The following is a 16,118-nucleotide window of genomic DNA, read 5'->3' as shown; positions in this document are numbered from 1 at the left end:
CCTACGATGTGTTCAAAACTGCACACTAAAACTGTGAATATTACTACTAGCCTACTATATTTCATATCCTTCAGCAGTGAAGCTTTTGAAATTCAGCAGTGAACTCTACCAAATATATATCAAATCCCAAATAACTGTTAATCCCTAAATTGCCTTGGAATTATGAACTGGGTTTTGAATGGGTGGGGTCGAAAATTGCCCCTAATTGACATGGTCATATTTTCTGTGCACAGAAACCATGTGAAAAGCCACCTAAGGCCTGGTGATGTGCTCCCTTCTCCCTCTGTGGCCCCTGGAAGCCTGACTGATGACCTGTGTGGTCCGTCCAGTCCCCAGCCTCCACAGACTTCATCACGCCTTATTGGAACCACCTCAGAGCCAATCATAACCCCCTCATTCACCCTCAAAGAGACTGTTCCTCAGGCTGTCGCACCTAATGGAGACCAGTGCATCGCCGGGCGGGGCAGGTGAGTGTGTGAACTTTTTTTTTTCTCCCCAATTGTACTTGGCCAGTTACCCCACTCTTCCAAGTCACCCCACTCGCTGCTCTGCCGATCCAGGAAGGGCTGCAGACTTCAAACCGGCGATCCCCATATTGGTAGGCAATGGAATAGACCGCTACGCTACCCGAATGAATACCCTTGTGAACTTTTTTCCTGCAAGAACACAATCCACAACTGACTGATAACAGTATGACAGCTTACATATAGAGGGGAATAAAAGCTTTTTGGGTCTGTCTTTTTCTGCCTTTGTGGTTTCAGCCACCTCATAAGAAATTAACTAATCTGGTTTTAGGAGAGGAAACTACAGAGGCATGAGAAGGAGGAGGGAGGATGAGCGTACTTTGGTAAGTTTTTTTTTTCTTCCCCATATCCTTATATTGCACTGTACTTATGCCATGTATAATTTTACTTAAAAAATGTTGGTTTCCAGAAGCCCATCCCTCTGGCTGAAGTCAAGGTACCAGCTCCAAAGTTTGATTTGGCAACCTCCAACTTCCCCCCATTGCCTGGATGTGTGGTCAGTACTCAAGGAGAGCCTGTGCCAGAAACACGTCTGTCCGATGTGGTGCGTGGCCTCAAGGTGACCGACAAGGTAAACAGTGTCACTCTTTGTTCTGTCTTGTTCTGGCAAGTGCTGTGGCCAACAGTTAAGATGCAGTTTGATAGCTACACATCAAATCTTCAAATCTTTGCACTTGCAGACAGAGAAAAAAGAAGGGGGCAATGAAACTCGGCCTGCCAACGTCCCAGAAGATTCAGCAAGCACACCAAGTCCTGTGATCATAGCTCCCAAACCCTCACCTACAGTACCAATGATAGCAAGGTGAGCTTTGCTTTTAATCCCTAATTCCAACTCCTGACCATAATAAGAGGACAAATAGAAATTTCCTTTTTTTTTTTTTTTCTCCCATGTTGTCGATTCAGTGTTTCTCATCAGGTAAAGAGAGTAGACAAAGCTGAGCCTCCAGTTCCAGCAGGGGTACCCGTCTCTTCATCCACCCAGCTAGTGTTGCAGCCTGCTGCAGAACCTGCCTCGACCGCCAAAACCACCCGCTGCCAGTCCGTCTCTGCAAAATCACCCACCCTGTCTGCCCCAGCTCTTACCGCAGCCCCAGTAAGACCTTCCTCTCTCAAGGAGTACTACCTAGTACTCATCTAGCTTGCTCAATGGTTACCAGCAGATGGTTGAGGATAGATCATTTAAAACACCCTCCTGACATTTGTCATTGCAGCTTTTTTTTTTTCTTTTTTTTTTTTGAATCAGAAAATGTTGTCGTGCATAAGTTTATTGTAGTGAATTACAATGTTACAATTTAATTTAACAGATGCTCTCATCCAAATAATACAACAAGTCCGATAGGACATAGGGAGTGCACAAAGGCAATGCATTGAAGCTTTTTTTTTTTTTTTTTTTTTTTTAATACCGTCAGGTGTGGTGGTGTTCGTGAAAGGGCTGGGTCTTTAGCTTCTTCTTAACGCTGGAGAGGGACTCAGCGGGTCAAATAGAGTTTGGTAACTCATTCCACCACCTGGGAACTACAAAAGAGAAGAGTCCGGCTAGTGACTTAGGGCCCCGGAAGCGCCAGGCGCCTTTCATTGGCAGAGCATAGTGAACAGGACTGAGTGTAGACCTGAATGACAGCGTTCAGGTAGGCAGGAGCCGTGTTAGTTGCTGTTTTCTAAGTGAGCATCAGGGTTTTGAATTTGATGCGGGCAGCAACTGAGAGCCAGTGGAGGGATATGAACAGCGGAGTGACATGTGCTCTATTGGGTGGATTGAAGACCAGATGCGCCGCCGCATTCTGGATCATTTGCAGAGGTTTGCAAGTGTATGCATGTTTGAAAGTGCATTTCAGCGTGATTCCCTTTGCATAACAAATATGATTATTTATGAACATCAATTATGTTTTTGTTGATTTAAAATCAGAGTTCATGTGGAGACTCATAAGGTGTCAGATCAAGTAACGGTTCCAGTCAGGTGGATAACGCTGATTTCTTTTGTCCTTAAAACACATAATTTGATTTGATGGAGTTGAGAAAACAATATTGGCATGTTGCCAAGTACTGTTACAGGATTTAAGACGTTTTGCAGCTTAAATCACATTGCAGTGATTTAATAATAATAATGAGAAATAATAATGAGAAAAAAATGTTTTATTTTCTGACTACTAAACATTGGTTACTGTCTCACTTTACAGTGCCTTGCAAAAGTATTCCACCCCTTTATGTGATTAGCAATTTTTGTTTTTAAAAAAACAGGGCACAACAAACACACAAACAACAACAGAGTGGCCCTCCCTGTAATAACCAAAATAAAGGGAAAAAAAGAAATTAGCAGAATAAAAAAAAAGGTACGGAGCCGAGTAAGAGACAGACATTTCCAAGGGAAAAACAAGTAATAGTGGACTGAAAAGAAAAACAAAAACAAACAATAAAACAAAACTATACATTGTATATACAACCATCCATTTCTACTAACTTCCAAAGCTGGCCTGCTCCAGGTCTGATGTTACTGGGTGTGGAGGAGTGCGGGAGGGGGGAGAGCCCTTCTTTTAACGTAGTCCCTTATGGACACAGCTATGCCTGACTGTGCCTGCACAGTGGCAAGCTTGGCTCTATTGAGTTGTGCTGTTCTACACTCGAGATGGTATGCTCATGTTGGATGCCATCCAGCACTGAATTAAAGGAAGTTTAGGATTAAACCACAGTGTCAGTATCGTCTTTTTTGCTGCAGTAAGGCCTGCCAGCATTAGTCTTCGCTGATTTACATTGAGAGACAGAGACTAATTGTCATTGAGCAGACAAAGGCAGGGATCAGGCAATATTGTTGATCCTAATAACTCTGACAACGTTGACATAACATGTGTCCAAAAATCTCTGATCAGTGAGCAGTCCCAAAACATTTGTATTGTGCCCGACACCTGAGCCCGGCAGTGAGTACAGTTAGGACTGGTAATTAGTTTCATTTTAAAACATTTGATGGGTGTAGCATATGCTCTGTGAATCATCTTATAGTGTGTAAATTGATGCGTAAGATTTTTAGAGGTACTGCTTATGTTAGACCATATCATTTCCTAATTTGGTTCCAGACCAACAATGCGGAGTTCCCTGACCCACACCCCTTCAACTGCCAGTGTCTTAGTAGAGCGATCAAGCAGAGAGTTATATATACGCATCACTGTCCCCCGAGGACCCCACCCAGGACTGATCCACTACTCCATAGGGTGCTCCAGCCAAGGCCCATTCCAGGCCATCCCATATGTTTTCATTGCAGATCTTAGTCTCAAGTAAAAAAAGAAAAAGGTCCTCGGTAAATCATATTCCTCCCTAATATGTTGGAATGAATGGAGTCCAGCATTGTTAACAATGTCGCTGAGATTGGAGACACCTTTTTGTGACCATGAGGGAAACGTAAAAGGCTGCCCACCTGATTGAAGGTGATAGTTATTCCATAGTGGAGATGTTTGATGAAATAAATCTGCTTTGCCCGTCATCAGTTCCACTTTTTTCCATACATCAATAGAATTGGTTACAATGCTTCCATATTGTAGATTAATGTTTGTATGCCCCCTGCCTGTATATAATAAGTCTTCCAGACGGTGTGGCCTCACACATGCTGCTTCCATAGCCCGCCAAGGGACCTCAGATTCCTGGTTTCTCCAAACAAGCAGTGGTCTAATTTGAAAAGCATAATAAAAATTGAGGTTCGGGACAGCTAAGCCTCCAGTGAGTTTGGTTCTTTGTGAGGTTTTAAGTTTGATTTGTGCACGCTTTCCTCCTCAGATGAACTATGATAGGAGAGAGTGCATTTCTGTGATAAATTTAGGTGGTGGTGCTAGGTTGATCATAAAAAACAAAAAAGTAATCCGTGGAAAAATTTTCATTTTGATAGTTGTAACTCTGCCTTGTAAAGACATAAAGAGAGCCCCACCTCTTCAGATCATCTGTAATCTTCTTTTTCACACCCAAAACGTTTTCCTGAACTATTCTACTAAGACTGGAGTAAATCTTTACGCCAAGGTATGTAAAGGATGTACAGTTAGGGATGTCAGCAGCCAAACTGGTATTTAATGCAGCGGTATTCAATGGAAGAAGAGCAGATTTAGTCCAGTTGATTTTATATCCTGCCATCCCTTTAAACGGATCAAAGAGTTTTAGGACCTGTGATAGTGATATCCAAATATTAGATATGAAAATAAGATGATCATCTGCGTATAATGAAATGCCTAGATTGGTCTGTAGTTATAGGAGATGTTATGTCACTCTCTCTGATGGACTGAGCCAGGGGTTCTAGGGACAAGGCAAAGAGCAGAGGGCAAAGTGGACAACCCTGTCTGGTTCCGCGATGTAAAGGAAATGGTTGTGATTGACATGTTCCTGTGAGAACTGATGCTGTAGCATGACTGTATAGCATTTGTATCATGGAGAGAACAGCACAGTCCTCTGGAATGGTATCTGCGACCTCGATAACATGTAGGACCCTCCTAACATAATCCGATGCTACGCTCCCTTTCATGAATCCCGTCTGCTCAAAGTGAATCAACTTCCCAATTACTGCCTCCATGCGAGTAACCAGTACCTTGGCATAAAGCTTCACATCTCCACAAATCAGCGAAATTGGGTGATAACTTGAGCATTCAAGTGGATCTTTACCATTCTTGAGTAAGGTGGTGATGAGTGCATTTCTCTGGTCCTTATGAAAGGATCCCTGTTCAATGGCAAAGTTTATAGAACCCAATATAAGAGGTCCTACCTGATCCCAAAAGGCTAGATACAGTTACAGAGGTAGGCCATCCAAACCGGGACTCTTGCCTTTTTGGGGAGCTTTTACTGCTATTTCAGGGTCTTCTTAGGAGCTTGGGCTTTCTAATTTTAAGCTCTGCAAGTGGTCCAGATTAGGCAAAGCTAAATTTTGAAGAAAGCTGATGTACTTTTCCATGTCTACACAGCAGTCTGATGTGTAGACATGGAAAAGTACTCATAATATTTTCGGAATGTGTGTGTGGTGTTAGTGTGTGTGTTAGTGTAGATAGCGGGACCGAAAACTAAAGCACTTATGATCCTAATTCTTTTTGGAGGTGGTAGGTATTGTCTCAGAGAGTAAGGGAAAAATTCCAGAAAATTAAAATTATGCATAAATATGCAAAATATTCATTTTTCTAAAAATGGCTAAAAACCCCTTTTCTCGACATTTCAGATGATTCTGAGCATCTTTGATTTTTTCACCTATATAAAAAAAAAATTTCTGGGACTTAGAAATGTTTTTGCATTATGCAAAATATATGCATTTTTAAAAAAATGCACTTATGATCTTCTTTTTTTTTGGAGGTGGTAGGTATTGTTCCAGAAAGGACCAGAAAAAAATCAGAAAATTAAAATAATTATAATTATGCAAAATATGCATTTTCTAAAAATGGCTAAAAACCACTTTTCTCGGCATTTCAGATGATTCTGAGCATTTGGGGGGAGGGAGTTGGAGTGGGGGGGGGGTTTAGGGGCAGGGGGAAGGCAGTTAGCTGGCAGGATGAAGAGGAGGGAGATTTAGACGGGTGGATAACCAAACCGCTACATTGTAGCGGGGTTCTTCTAGTATTATTTATAAGAGAAGGGTTGACAAATATATAATCAATCCTGGAGGAGGTGCCATGATGACCAGAATGAAAGGAATAGGCTTTAACTTTGTGATTACGAATGTGCCAGAGATCCACTAAGTTCAAGTCAACCAGGAAGGATCTTGGAGCTAAGGATGAGGGTGGAGCTGCGTTAAGTGCACTTGTAGATCTGTCAAGCTCTGGGGAAACTGTGTTATTGTAATCGCCAGAAACAATGCAATGAGGGTCTCGATAATGTAACAGAGTCGCACTGATGGAGGGCACAAAGTTTTCATCATAAACATTAGGTGCATAGATACACGCTAATAGAAGTTTTGTTTAATTAATAGAGAGCAGTACAGACAAATCTACCATCGTTGTCATTACCATTGTCCATAACCACAAGCTATAATTTCCTTTCCACTATAATCGGGACACCTCTTGCTTTGGTTGACGCACATGAATGAGCTATAATTTTATAGTGCTTGTTTTGGAACTGTTGTACGTCCTTCACTGTCAAGTGTCTCTTGAATCAGAGCTATAGAAATACATTTGCGGTGTAAAAATCCTAGGCAACGAGTGTGCTTAATGGGTGAGTTCAGACCTCGAATGTTCCAGCTCAAAATATTTAAGTTGGCCATTTAAATGGTGGTGTAGAGGTGTAGCAAAATAACATGTCATTACATAACATACATTACGTAACATGCCATTTTGCACCAGAACGCTCACCACACATCAGCTTGAGGGGGAGAAAGAGGAATCGTGGAGCCAATTACACTGAGGGATGATTAGGTGGCTGGATGGAGAGAGCCAGGGAATTTTGCCAGGCTGTCAGGAAAACACCTACTCTTTGCAATAAGTGTCATGGGATCTCTAATAACCTCAGTGAGTCAGGATCTCGGTTTAACGTCTCATCTAAAGGACAGCATCTCCTGCAGCACAGTATCCCCTTCACTGCACTGGGGCATTGGGATTTTGTTTTGTTCGGGCAAGAGGGAAGACTGCCCCCTACTGACTCACCAACACCACTTCCAGCAGCAACTTATTTTCTCAGGAGGTCTCCCGTCCAAGTACAAGCCCACAAATCAAGTCAAGTTAATTGTATTTGTGATATTTCCCAATATCACAAATTACAAATTTGCCTCAAAAGGCTTTACAGCAATATAACATCCTGTCCTTAGAGACCCTCACCGCTTAGCTTCTGTCATTTACCAGAACCGGGGTTCATTTTGGTATGGCTGCTGGTAATAAGAAATTATTACCAGTTACAGGAGCTCAACACAGACTCAACTGCTCTCTGTTGAAGGTAGTTATTATCATACAGAGGACATCTTGCCATTTGTCCTGGAAATTTTTGGGTTGTTACTCTCTAGTGCTCAGCAAGTTCGTGCATTATAAGCTCATTGTGGCTTTTACAACCTCCAGCATTGTTCACTTCTGCATTTAAAGAGTGGCATATTAACATGCATAAACTACACAGTACAGCCAACACCACCTTATCCAGGCCAGTTGGTGGCAATAGATAGAGTGCCCTACTTAAGTGTATGCCTGCAGTATTTGAATGAACTCCATATGTTACTTCTTTTACTTTCTCTGTCCAGATTCACCTTCTGGTTATAGACCTGTTTCTCTAACCTCGTGGTAACTGAACTACATTCTGTAAATAGCCAAGACCGTCGTATTTGCTCCTCACACTGTCATTGTCTTGATGGGCCTTCCACTTCCTCTACTACCTAATTTTTTCTTTCTTTTCACATATAATTCCCAAACCAGGAGCCAAGAAAGCTGAGCTATGCAGAAGTGTGCCAGAGGCTAGCCAAGGACCCACCCCCGGCACCGGCTCCATCTCCCACCCCTCCGGCCACCTCAGCCAGCCAACCTCTGCGAGAGCTTAAGGTCAACAAGGTAGAGGAGCCTGTGTCACCATCCAACGACATTATTGACAGATCAGAGAAGCCTGGAGACGCCCGGCCCACTCGGGAGCCCCTGGGCTCCTATCGTGGAGGAAATGACTTGGCCAAAGGTGGAGTTGCAGGGCTCAAGATCCGGGAACATCAGAGATGGCCCCCTAATCGCCGGCGCTTTTCCCCACAGGGGGGGGGCAGACGTAGTGGAAAGGAGCAGAACATTCCTCCAAGATCACCCAAATAGTTAAAGGGGAAAAGCTATTAACCCATGAACTAACAAAGAAACATATGTGTATATATAGAGAGATAAATATATATTATTGGACATGAAAAAAAAAACAAAAGGAAAAAAATTGTGTCATCACACCATGCCATCGTTGGGGGAGGTTCAAATCGTTTTAGAAATAAGCAGGAGCAACTCACAGAATTCAGGACCTCTTTGGACTGAGGCATGCTCACACTTTAAGGTTAAGCTAACATCACTGTAGTGTAGTGAAAAGGACCGTACGTACATGCTCAGTAAGGCTTTGGAGAACAGATGTGTTCTGTAATGCCTTGCATCTACACAACTAAGAATAGTCAAGGTGTTAGCGTAGCTTGTCAACATGCAACAGGGCAGAGAGTGTGTGTATTTTGTAAATGAGATGTGGTATTGAATGTAATTATCTTAAGTTTACTGTATTGTTTTTTAAGCAATTAAACGAGGGACAACTGATTATCACTGAGCTAGTACTAGGGACTAAGGATTATTGCTGGACTGGAAGACACTGAAGTCTTGATATGGTGTCTGTCAAACTTGGGATATCCCCCCCCCTTTTTTTTTCTCCCCAATTGTACTTGGCCAATTACCCCACTCTTCTGAGCCATCCTGGTCGCTGCTCCAGCCCTTCTGCTGATCGAGGGAGGGCTGCAGACTACCACATGCCTCCTCCCATACATGTGGAGTTACCAGCCACTTTTCACCTGCCAGTGAGGAGTTTCACCAGGGGGACGTAGCGCTTGGGAGGATCACGCTATTCCCCCCAGTTCCCCCCCCCCCCGATTAAGTGCTCCAACTGACCAGAGGAGGTGCTAGTGCAGCAACCAGGACACATAACCACATCCGGATTCGGACCAGGATCCCTGTGTTGGTAGGCAATGGAATAGACTGCTACCCTACGCGGACGCCCCCAACCTTGGGATATTCTAATTTTAATATGGAAGGACGGAGGTTTCATTTTGAGCAGCATTTCAGGGTCTGCCTGAGGAAAGGCTGATTCTTAAGAGACTAGGTGAATAGTTGTTAGTCGCGTGGAATGATCAGTATCAGTTCAAGCCAGCCACATGTGTTCTTTTTAAACATCTATCCCGTATCATTTCATTTACCCTGAACTGTTGTATCCATATTTGACGTTGTCCTAAATAACTGGATTATTTGCCCTCTCAGTGGATGTGTCCTGAAGATCTCAGTCTGTCTTGGTTCAGCAGCTTAAGGGGCTGAAATACAGATGAGCTGAAGGTTTGCTAAGGGCGGTGCTAGCGAGACACCTCAATATGTGTAATGTTCTCATTTGTTGTAGGGTGTAATGTTTAATTTTCTTTCTTTTGATGACACTAATAGTCCTTAGATCAGATGTTTAACCCGCATTAAGCTCCAAATGCCCTCCATCCTTGTTGGGTTTGCTTATCCGCTACTATAAGCATCACTGTATGCACAGTTTCAAGCTTGCACATAGGTTGTCTAATGCCCCTTTTCCACTACGTGGTACCGGCTCGACTCGCTTCTCTGTCATTTCCATTACCGTAACAGTGTAGCTGGTCGTCATAGCGACGCCTAGTTGAACTGCTGTGATGTCCTCTTCACTGCAACCGTTGTGAGAACAAACAAGAACAATGGCGGACATCGAGAGGGGATACTGTAATTAATCATTGGTGTGTGTGGCTGTTTGCCACAGCAAGTTTTCAATATCTGAGGCGTCCGGGTGGCGTAGCGGTCTATTCCGTTGCCTACCAACGCGGGGGTCAACGGTTCGAATCCCTGTGTTACCTCCGGCTTGGTCGAACGTCTCTACAGACACAATTGGCCGTGTCTGTGGGTGGGAAGCCGGATGTGAAGAGTAGGGTAAGGGGGGTTATGTACTTTTAAGATAACTCCACTTCGGTATTCAAAAATGTCGGGCGATATCCCATGCGCACAGTGATGACGCAGAGACACGTTTCTCTGACCAATCAGAGGTCTGCATTGATTTGCGTACCCGCTTCAGGGTTTTTGGAACCTCGACAAAGGTGGTACCAGGAAAGTGGTAACAGTTACCAAAACGCCGGCACTTTCCGGTAATGGCAAACAAAAAAGGGCGAGTCAAGTTGAGCCAGTACCGTGCAGTGGAAAGGGGTATAAATGTTCTTTGGCTATGTGTCATCATTGGACAAACTACCCGTACAGCTCCCTTTAATCCATCCTCCCAGCGGTGTTAAGACTGGTGACGCACATGTCTCCCATCTGCCAGTTGGGCAGGGAAATGGTCACCTATATTTTACTTCTTAAAACAGACCTAGAGATGAGTTTCTTGACTTGTAAATATGTAATTATATATATTTTAAGGTCAGTTTTCGTTCTCCCATATCTCTAAGTAAATAGTTAATTTTAGTGTGGCAGATGTCCCTTATCAGTCCTGTTCTCAGTGTGTGTGTAATGAATCTAAGTGGGATTTGGCAGAAGCGGTATTACATGATTCTGTCAGTTGGTATGTTTTGGTAGTATGGTGAGGCATAGGTGTGCAGGAAATTCTGCCTCATGTGACGAGACAAACAGTTGTGTGAAGTTATTTACCTGTGAAGTTGTTACATGTTCCTCACGCCGAACATTTCATGTAGTATTGAAAACATACCTTTTGGACTTTAAAAGGAGGAGGTTGAGAAAGTAAAGGAAGTTACCACAAGGAGCAAACAGCGTCCTCACCATATGCAAAGGGGACGTTCAGGTTCTTGTGTAGACTTGTTGACGTGGCTTCATACAAGTCCTTTTTACTTGCTGTGCCGTGAGTGTGAGATCCCTTTAAAGACGTTCCGGCCTCGGCGAACGTACTGTAATGTGCATGGATAAGAAGACACGCTGGCCGCTGGTTCGCGGGTCGGACCCTTTAGTCGACTGGTTAATGTTGTCACCCGCGAGGCAGGAGCTACGGGTTCGCGTCCCGGCTGTGGCGGTTCCCACGGCTGCCCCCTGAATTCGCTGCATTGGTGTCAGAAGTGGGATGGAGCGACCGTAAGGCCATCGGAAGCGTATGCGCCCTGAGGCGTGAAGGCGCTACAGTATAACATGCATGGATAAGAAGACACGCTGGCCGCCGGCTCGCGGATCTGACCCTTTAGTCGAGCGGTTAGCGATGTCTCCTGCGGTGCGGGCGACACGGGTTCGCTTCCCGGCCGCGGCACTTCCTGTGGTTGCATTGTCCCCCGAATTCGCTACTGTACGTTAGCGGGCACCGACGTCCTGCTGTGTGTTACGAGACGGTCCTTGTTGCGTTTTGGTTTGTGCAACCTTGGACCGATGGGGTTTTAACGAGCAACGAGAATGCCGCGGCTTTTGGTAGCGGCGTGACTTGAGCGACACCATGCGGGGGGGGGGGTGCGTGTGGGACAGGGAGCCGCTGTGCGTCGCCATCCCTCAGCCTTCCTGCAGGACAAGGCCGAACCGTCACCCCGACCAGAAGCTGCAAACACCAGCAAGTGCTCCAGAAGCCACCAGCATTCCTGGATAGGAACCGTGTGTGGCTTTCAGAGGGAACAGGCCGGGAGGTTGATGCCGTCCGAGTCTGAACGTTGATGACTGACGTCTGCTGACAGGACGCGCACGTCTTGACGTGAATGTAGCGACGCCTGCGCGGGAGCGGCCGAGCGTCCGTAGACGGTAACTTTAGCACACATGGCTGTTCTCTGTTTTCCTTAAACCCAGGTTGTTCTGTTGTTCTGCCTGCTGAAGAGCACTGTGTGGAAGTGTATAGAGAGTGTTTTACATTGAAATCCTGATTTTTCTCTTGTCTGTTTTTTGTTGTTGTTGTTGTTGTTGCTCTAAATGTCTGTAAAAAGAGTTGTGTGCTGATTTTAGAAATGGATGTTTGTGTTGGGAGTAGATGTGACCCACACGGTGTAGCTTAGGTTTCTACTTGTACACCCATCCATGGCTACGCTCATAATAGTTTAAATTGATTTTTTTTTTTTAAAAACAATTGAAACTGAAAACGCACTAATGTTGGGTTTCAGGAATTTTAATCATAATGAAAGTTGTAAAACTACTTTGGTCACAATGAAAACGTGTCGAAACAAGTTTCCTTAAATTGTACTAATTTTTGTTTTTCTTTCCATTTTTTTTTATATTTGTTTGACCGGTGCAGGTGTTTACAGAATTACAGAGATCTTGTTTTCTGGTCAGAGGGTAATAAACCAACAAAAGTATCCGTCTTAGGCAAGTATTTTGAGTCTTTTGCTAGCAAAGAATTGTTTTGCATCGTGATTGCTGTCCTGTGCCTGGTAGGTCCAGTCGTCGTGTACCCGCTCTGTGTATTGCAAATGTGAGTGTTAAAATATGTGAGCATGAGAGAATGAAGCTGTTTTTGTTTAGTCTCCTTCAGCAAACATGAAGATGTTAGGCCAAATCACAGTACCAGTGCCTTACCACAGTGAGTGTTGAGTTAGTTTTAAGCTGATGGGTCGAATAATGTAGCTGCACATCCACGCCGTTTGGTTGGTTGGTTTTGTCGAACCTACAGCACGATCACTTCCTTACACCCTTGACAACAATGGGTCCCAGTCCACAGTTAACTCGGGTGAGCCTGTGCCGGTCTGAGTGGGGCTGTAGGTTGTTTTTTTATGCATGTAAATGTGTCTCCGTCGTCATTTGTGTATGTCACTGTTTAAGATGCTGGTTTATCAATGCATTTACAAATCATTGAGATCAGAATTCTGCTTTCAGTGGTGGGGGGGTGGACTATGGACTAGGATTGCAACACCAGTGATGTCCACTTGTGTTGTTGGTTAAAATCGTCTAATTGAACCTGATGTATGAAAATAAATCTTTATTTTTAAACGGTGTGCCATGACAGTTTTTGCTGGGGTTTGCTGTGTAACACGAAACTTGATCTGCGTGTTGACCTGGATAGGTGCCTGCTGCATGAAATGTGAATGTGGAAGCACAAGGACGGGGAGAGAACCGCTTCCTAAGCTTCTGTAGTTCCAGGGGCAACATTCTGAAAACATTTCCTCTTAAATATTGTTGAAGTTGACGTCAGAAAGGTTGCATTCACTAAAAAGTGAGAACTAAGGGCGTCCGGGTGGCGTGGCGGTCTATTCCGTTGCCTACCAACACGGGGATCGCCGGTTCGAATCCCAGTGTTACCTCCGGCTTGGTCGGGCGTCCCCACAGACACAATTGGCCGTATCTGCGGGTGGGAAGTCGGATGTGAGTATGTGTCCTGGTCGCTGCACTAGCGCCTCCTCTGGTTGATCGGGGGGGGGGATAGCATGATCCTCCCACGCGCTACGTCCCCCTGGTGAAACTCCTCACTGTCAGGTGAAAAGAAGCAGCTGGCGACTCCACATGTATCGGAGGAGACATGTGGTAGTCTGCAGCCCTCCCCGGATCGACAGAAGGAGGTGGACTAGCGACCGGGGCGGCTCGGTAGAGTGAGGTAATTGGCCAAGTACAATTTGGGGGGAAAGGGGGGGCTGTAATTTATTAAATGGCGATATATTTAAAAAGGAAGCCACGGACATCATTATTAGTCACTGGAGTAAAGCACAACTAGAAAAATCTTATGGGAAACATTGGGAGCTATCCATCCATAATCCAAACCGCTTATCCTGCTCTCAGGGTCGCGGAGATGCTGGAGCCTAATGAGATATGATATGAGACAGTTTACCATTAAAAGGAGCAAGGATACTGCTAAGAACAAAAGATTAAAGGAAGAGGAAATTGCAGAAATAATTAACAGTTGAGGTTGTTAAGATACTGACGAAGAACATGAAAAAATATGACTTAATCTACAGTTGAAATTGGATGAAATATACGAAGAAAAGGCCAGGGGGGCTTTTGTATGATCAAGAAGAAGATGGTTAGAAGAGGGTGTAAAGGATACAAAATATTTTTACAACCTTGAGAAAAGAAACTGCGATTTTACTTCTGTTCACAAATAAATAAATTTCAGTTCAAATTCAATTCATATGATTATTGTGCCGGTTTAAAATAAGGTATCAATTGTTATAAATCCTTCAATACCTTCTTTCAATCGCAGCCAATAAATAACTAACCATCTGCCTGTCAGTCAAAGCATTAAGTTTAGCTGCTAACTGCTGCCCGAGCGTGTTAATCAAATCACAATAGATGGTCATGAAAATCAAAATTATGAAGATATTTCTAAATATGTTTGAGTTTTATGGTAATTTATATACAAGTAATGCCTGCCCTACCACTGATATGTCTGCCTTTTTGGAGTCGGTTAGAGAAAATGCCACACTCATTGATGAGGATTTTAAGAGCAAGTGTGCTGAAGAAATAACCATGAATGAAATAAAGAAGGGTATCAATAAATTGAAGAACAAATCACCTGGGAACGACGAGCTTAATAGTGAATTTTATAAGTTTTTCCAGGATGATCTCACAGAATTTCTTCATTTTGTTTTTAGGGAAATTTGATTTAGGATCTCTTCCAATCTCAATGACACTTGGTTTGATCACAATAATACCAAAACCAGACAAGGGTCCCTTGTGCTTAGATAACTGGAGGCCCGTGGAAAATTACTTGCATTAATATTTGCTGAAAGATTAAAAAACAAACTTGATTCTATTATAGACGCATCTCAATCTGGCTTTACGAAGGGCAGACAAATATGTAATAATATTCGTCTGTAGATTTAATTGGCTACAGTGACTTCATAAAGGATGACAGTCTTATTTTATTTGTTGACTTTTACAAGGCCTTTAATTCCGTTGAGCATTCATTTATCTTTGAAACTATTTCTTTGGTTTTGGTGATTGTTTTGAAAGAGTAGTTAATGCCCTTTACAATAAAGGTAGTGGTTCGGTGAAATTACCTTACGGGACATCACAACAGTTGGAAATTGGTAGGGGAATTTGATAAGGTTGTCCAATTTCTCCCTTTTTATTCCTTTTAGTTACTCAAGTCATGGCATTACATATAAACAAAGGTTTATTTAAAGGTATTGAATATAATACAACTGAGAAGGTAAGAAATAAGGTGCTCCCAACTAGCAGATGATACTATGCTCTTCCTGAAAGATGGCACATACGTTCAAAAAGCAATTGAATGTTTTTGATTTTTTTTTTTAATATATACTTTAATGATCCCCGTAGGAAAATTACACTCTGCATTTAACCCATCCTAGCTGTGTAGCTAGGAGTAGTGGGCAGCCGCCGTGCAGCACCCGGGGACCAACTCCAGTTTGTATGGCCATGCCTTGGTCAGGGGCACAGACAGGAGTATTAACCCTAACATGCATGTCTTTTCTTTTTCTTTTGATGGTGGGGGAAACCGGAGCACCCGGAGAAACCCCACCACAGACACGGGGAGAACATGCAAACTCCACACAGAGGATGACTCCCAAGGTTGGACAACCCCGGGGTTCGAACACAGGACCTTCTTGCTGCGAGGCGACTGTGCTAACCACTGTGCCACCGTGCCACAATTGAGTGTCTGGTCTGAAATTAAATATTGGAAAATGTGAGTTGTTACCCTTGAAGCGTACCATGGTCAGCACTATTTGTGGAATTCCTGTTCAGAATATGGTTACCTATTTGGATATTAAGAGCTGCAAGGACCAGAAAGAAAGATCAAGATTAAACTTCTGTCCCGTGCTCAAAAAAGTAGAAAATAAATTTAATTCTTGGTTATTGAGAGATCTTTCCCTGACTGGACGTGTTCTTCTTTCTAAATCTGAAGGCTTATCGAGATTAGTCTATACCTCCCTTGCTTTAGATGTTCCTCCATCATTCATTAAAAAAAAATAGATTCAAAGCTTTCTAACATTATATGGAGGAATAAACCTCACTACTTAAAAAGATATAATTTGTAACTAGACAAGGGAGGTCTAAACGCCTTGGATTACCAAACCTCCAATATTAT

General features: G+C 43.5%; 1 protein-coding gene across 1 annotated transcript in view; it reads left to right on the top strand.

Annotated features, from left to right (window-relative positions):
* Positions 1-11,553, top strand: part of larp4ab (La ribonucleoprotein 4Ab) — a 43,040-nt gene extending 31,487 nt beyond the window's left edge. Inside the window, exons 10-15 of the mRNA XM_056273910.1 lie at positions 234-467; positions 796-847; positions 934-1,095; positions 1,205-1,326; positions 1,428-1,617; positions 7,868-11,553. Of these exons, the coding sequence (XP_056129885.1) occupies positions 234-467; positions 796-847; positions 934-1,095; positions 1,205-1,326; positions 1,428-1,617; positions 7,868-8,245 (1,138 nt within the window). The 3' untranslated portion in view covers positions 8,246-11,553. The remainder of the gene's footprint in view (positions 1-233; positions 468-795; positions 848-933; positions 1,096-1,204; positions 1,327-1,427; positions 1,618-7,867) is intronic.
* Positions 11,554-16,118: the final 4,565 nt, after the last annotated feature.

Source organism: Lampris incognitus, chromosome 2 (genome assembly GCF_029633865.1).
Source record: "Lampris incognitus isolate fLamInc1 chromosome 2, fLamInc1.hap2, whole genome shotgun sequence".
Lineage (NCBI taxonomy): Eukaryota > Metazoa > Chordata > Actinopteri > Lampriformes > Lampridae > Lampris > Lampris incognitus.
Note: the sequence above shows the minus strand (reverse complement) of the source record. Positions and strands in the feature narration are given on the sequence as shown.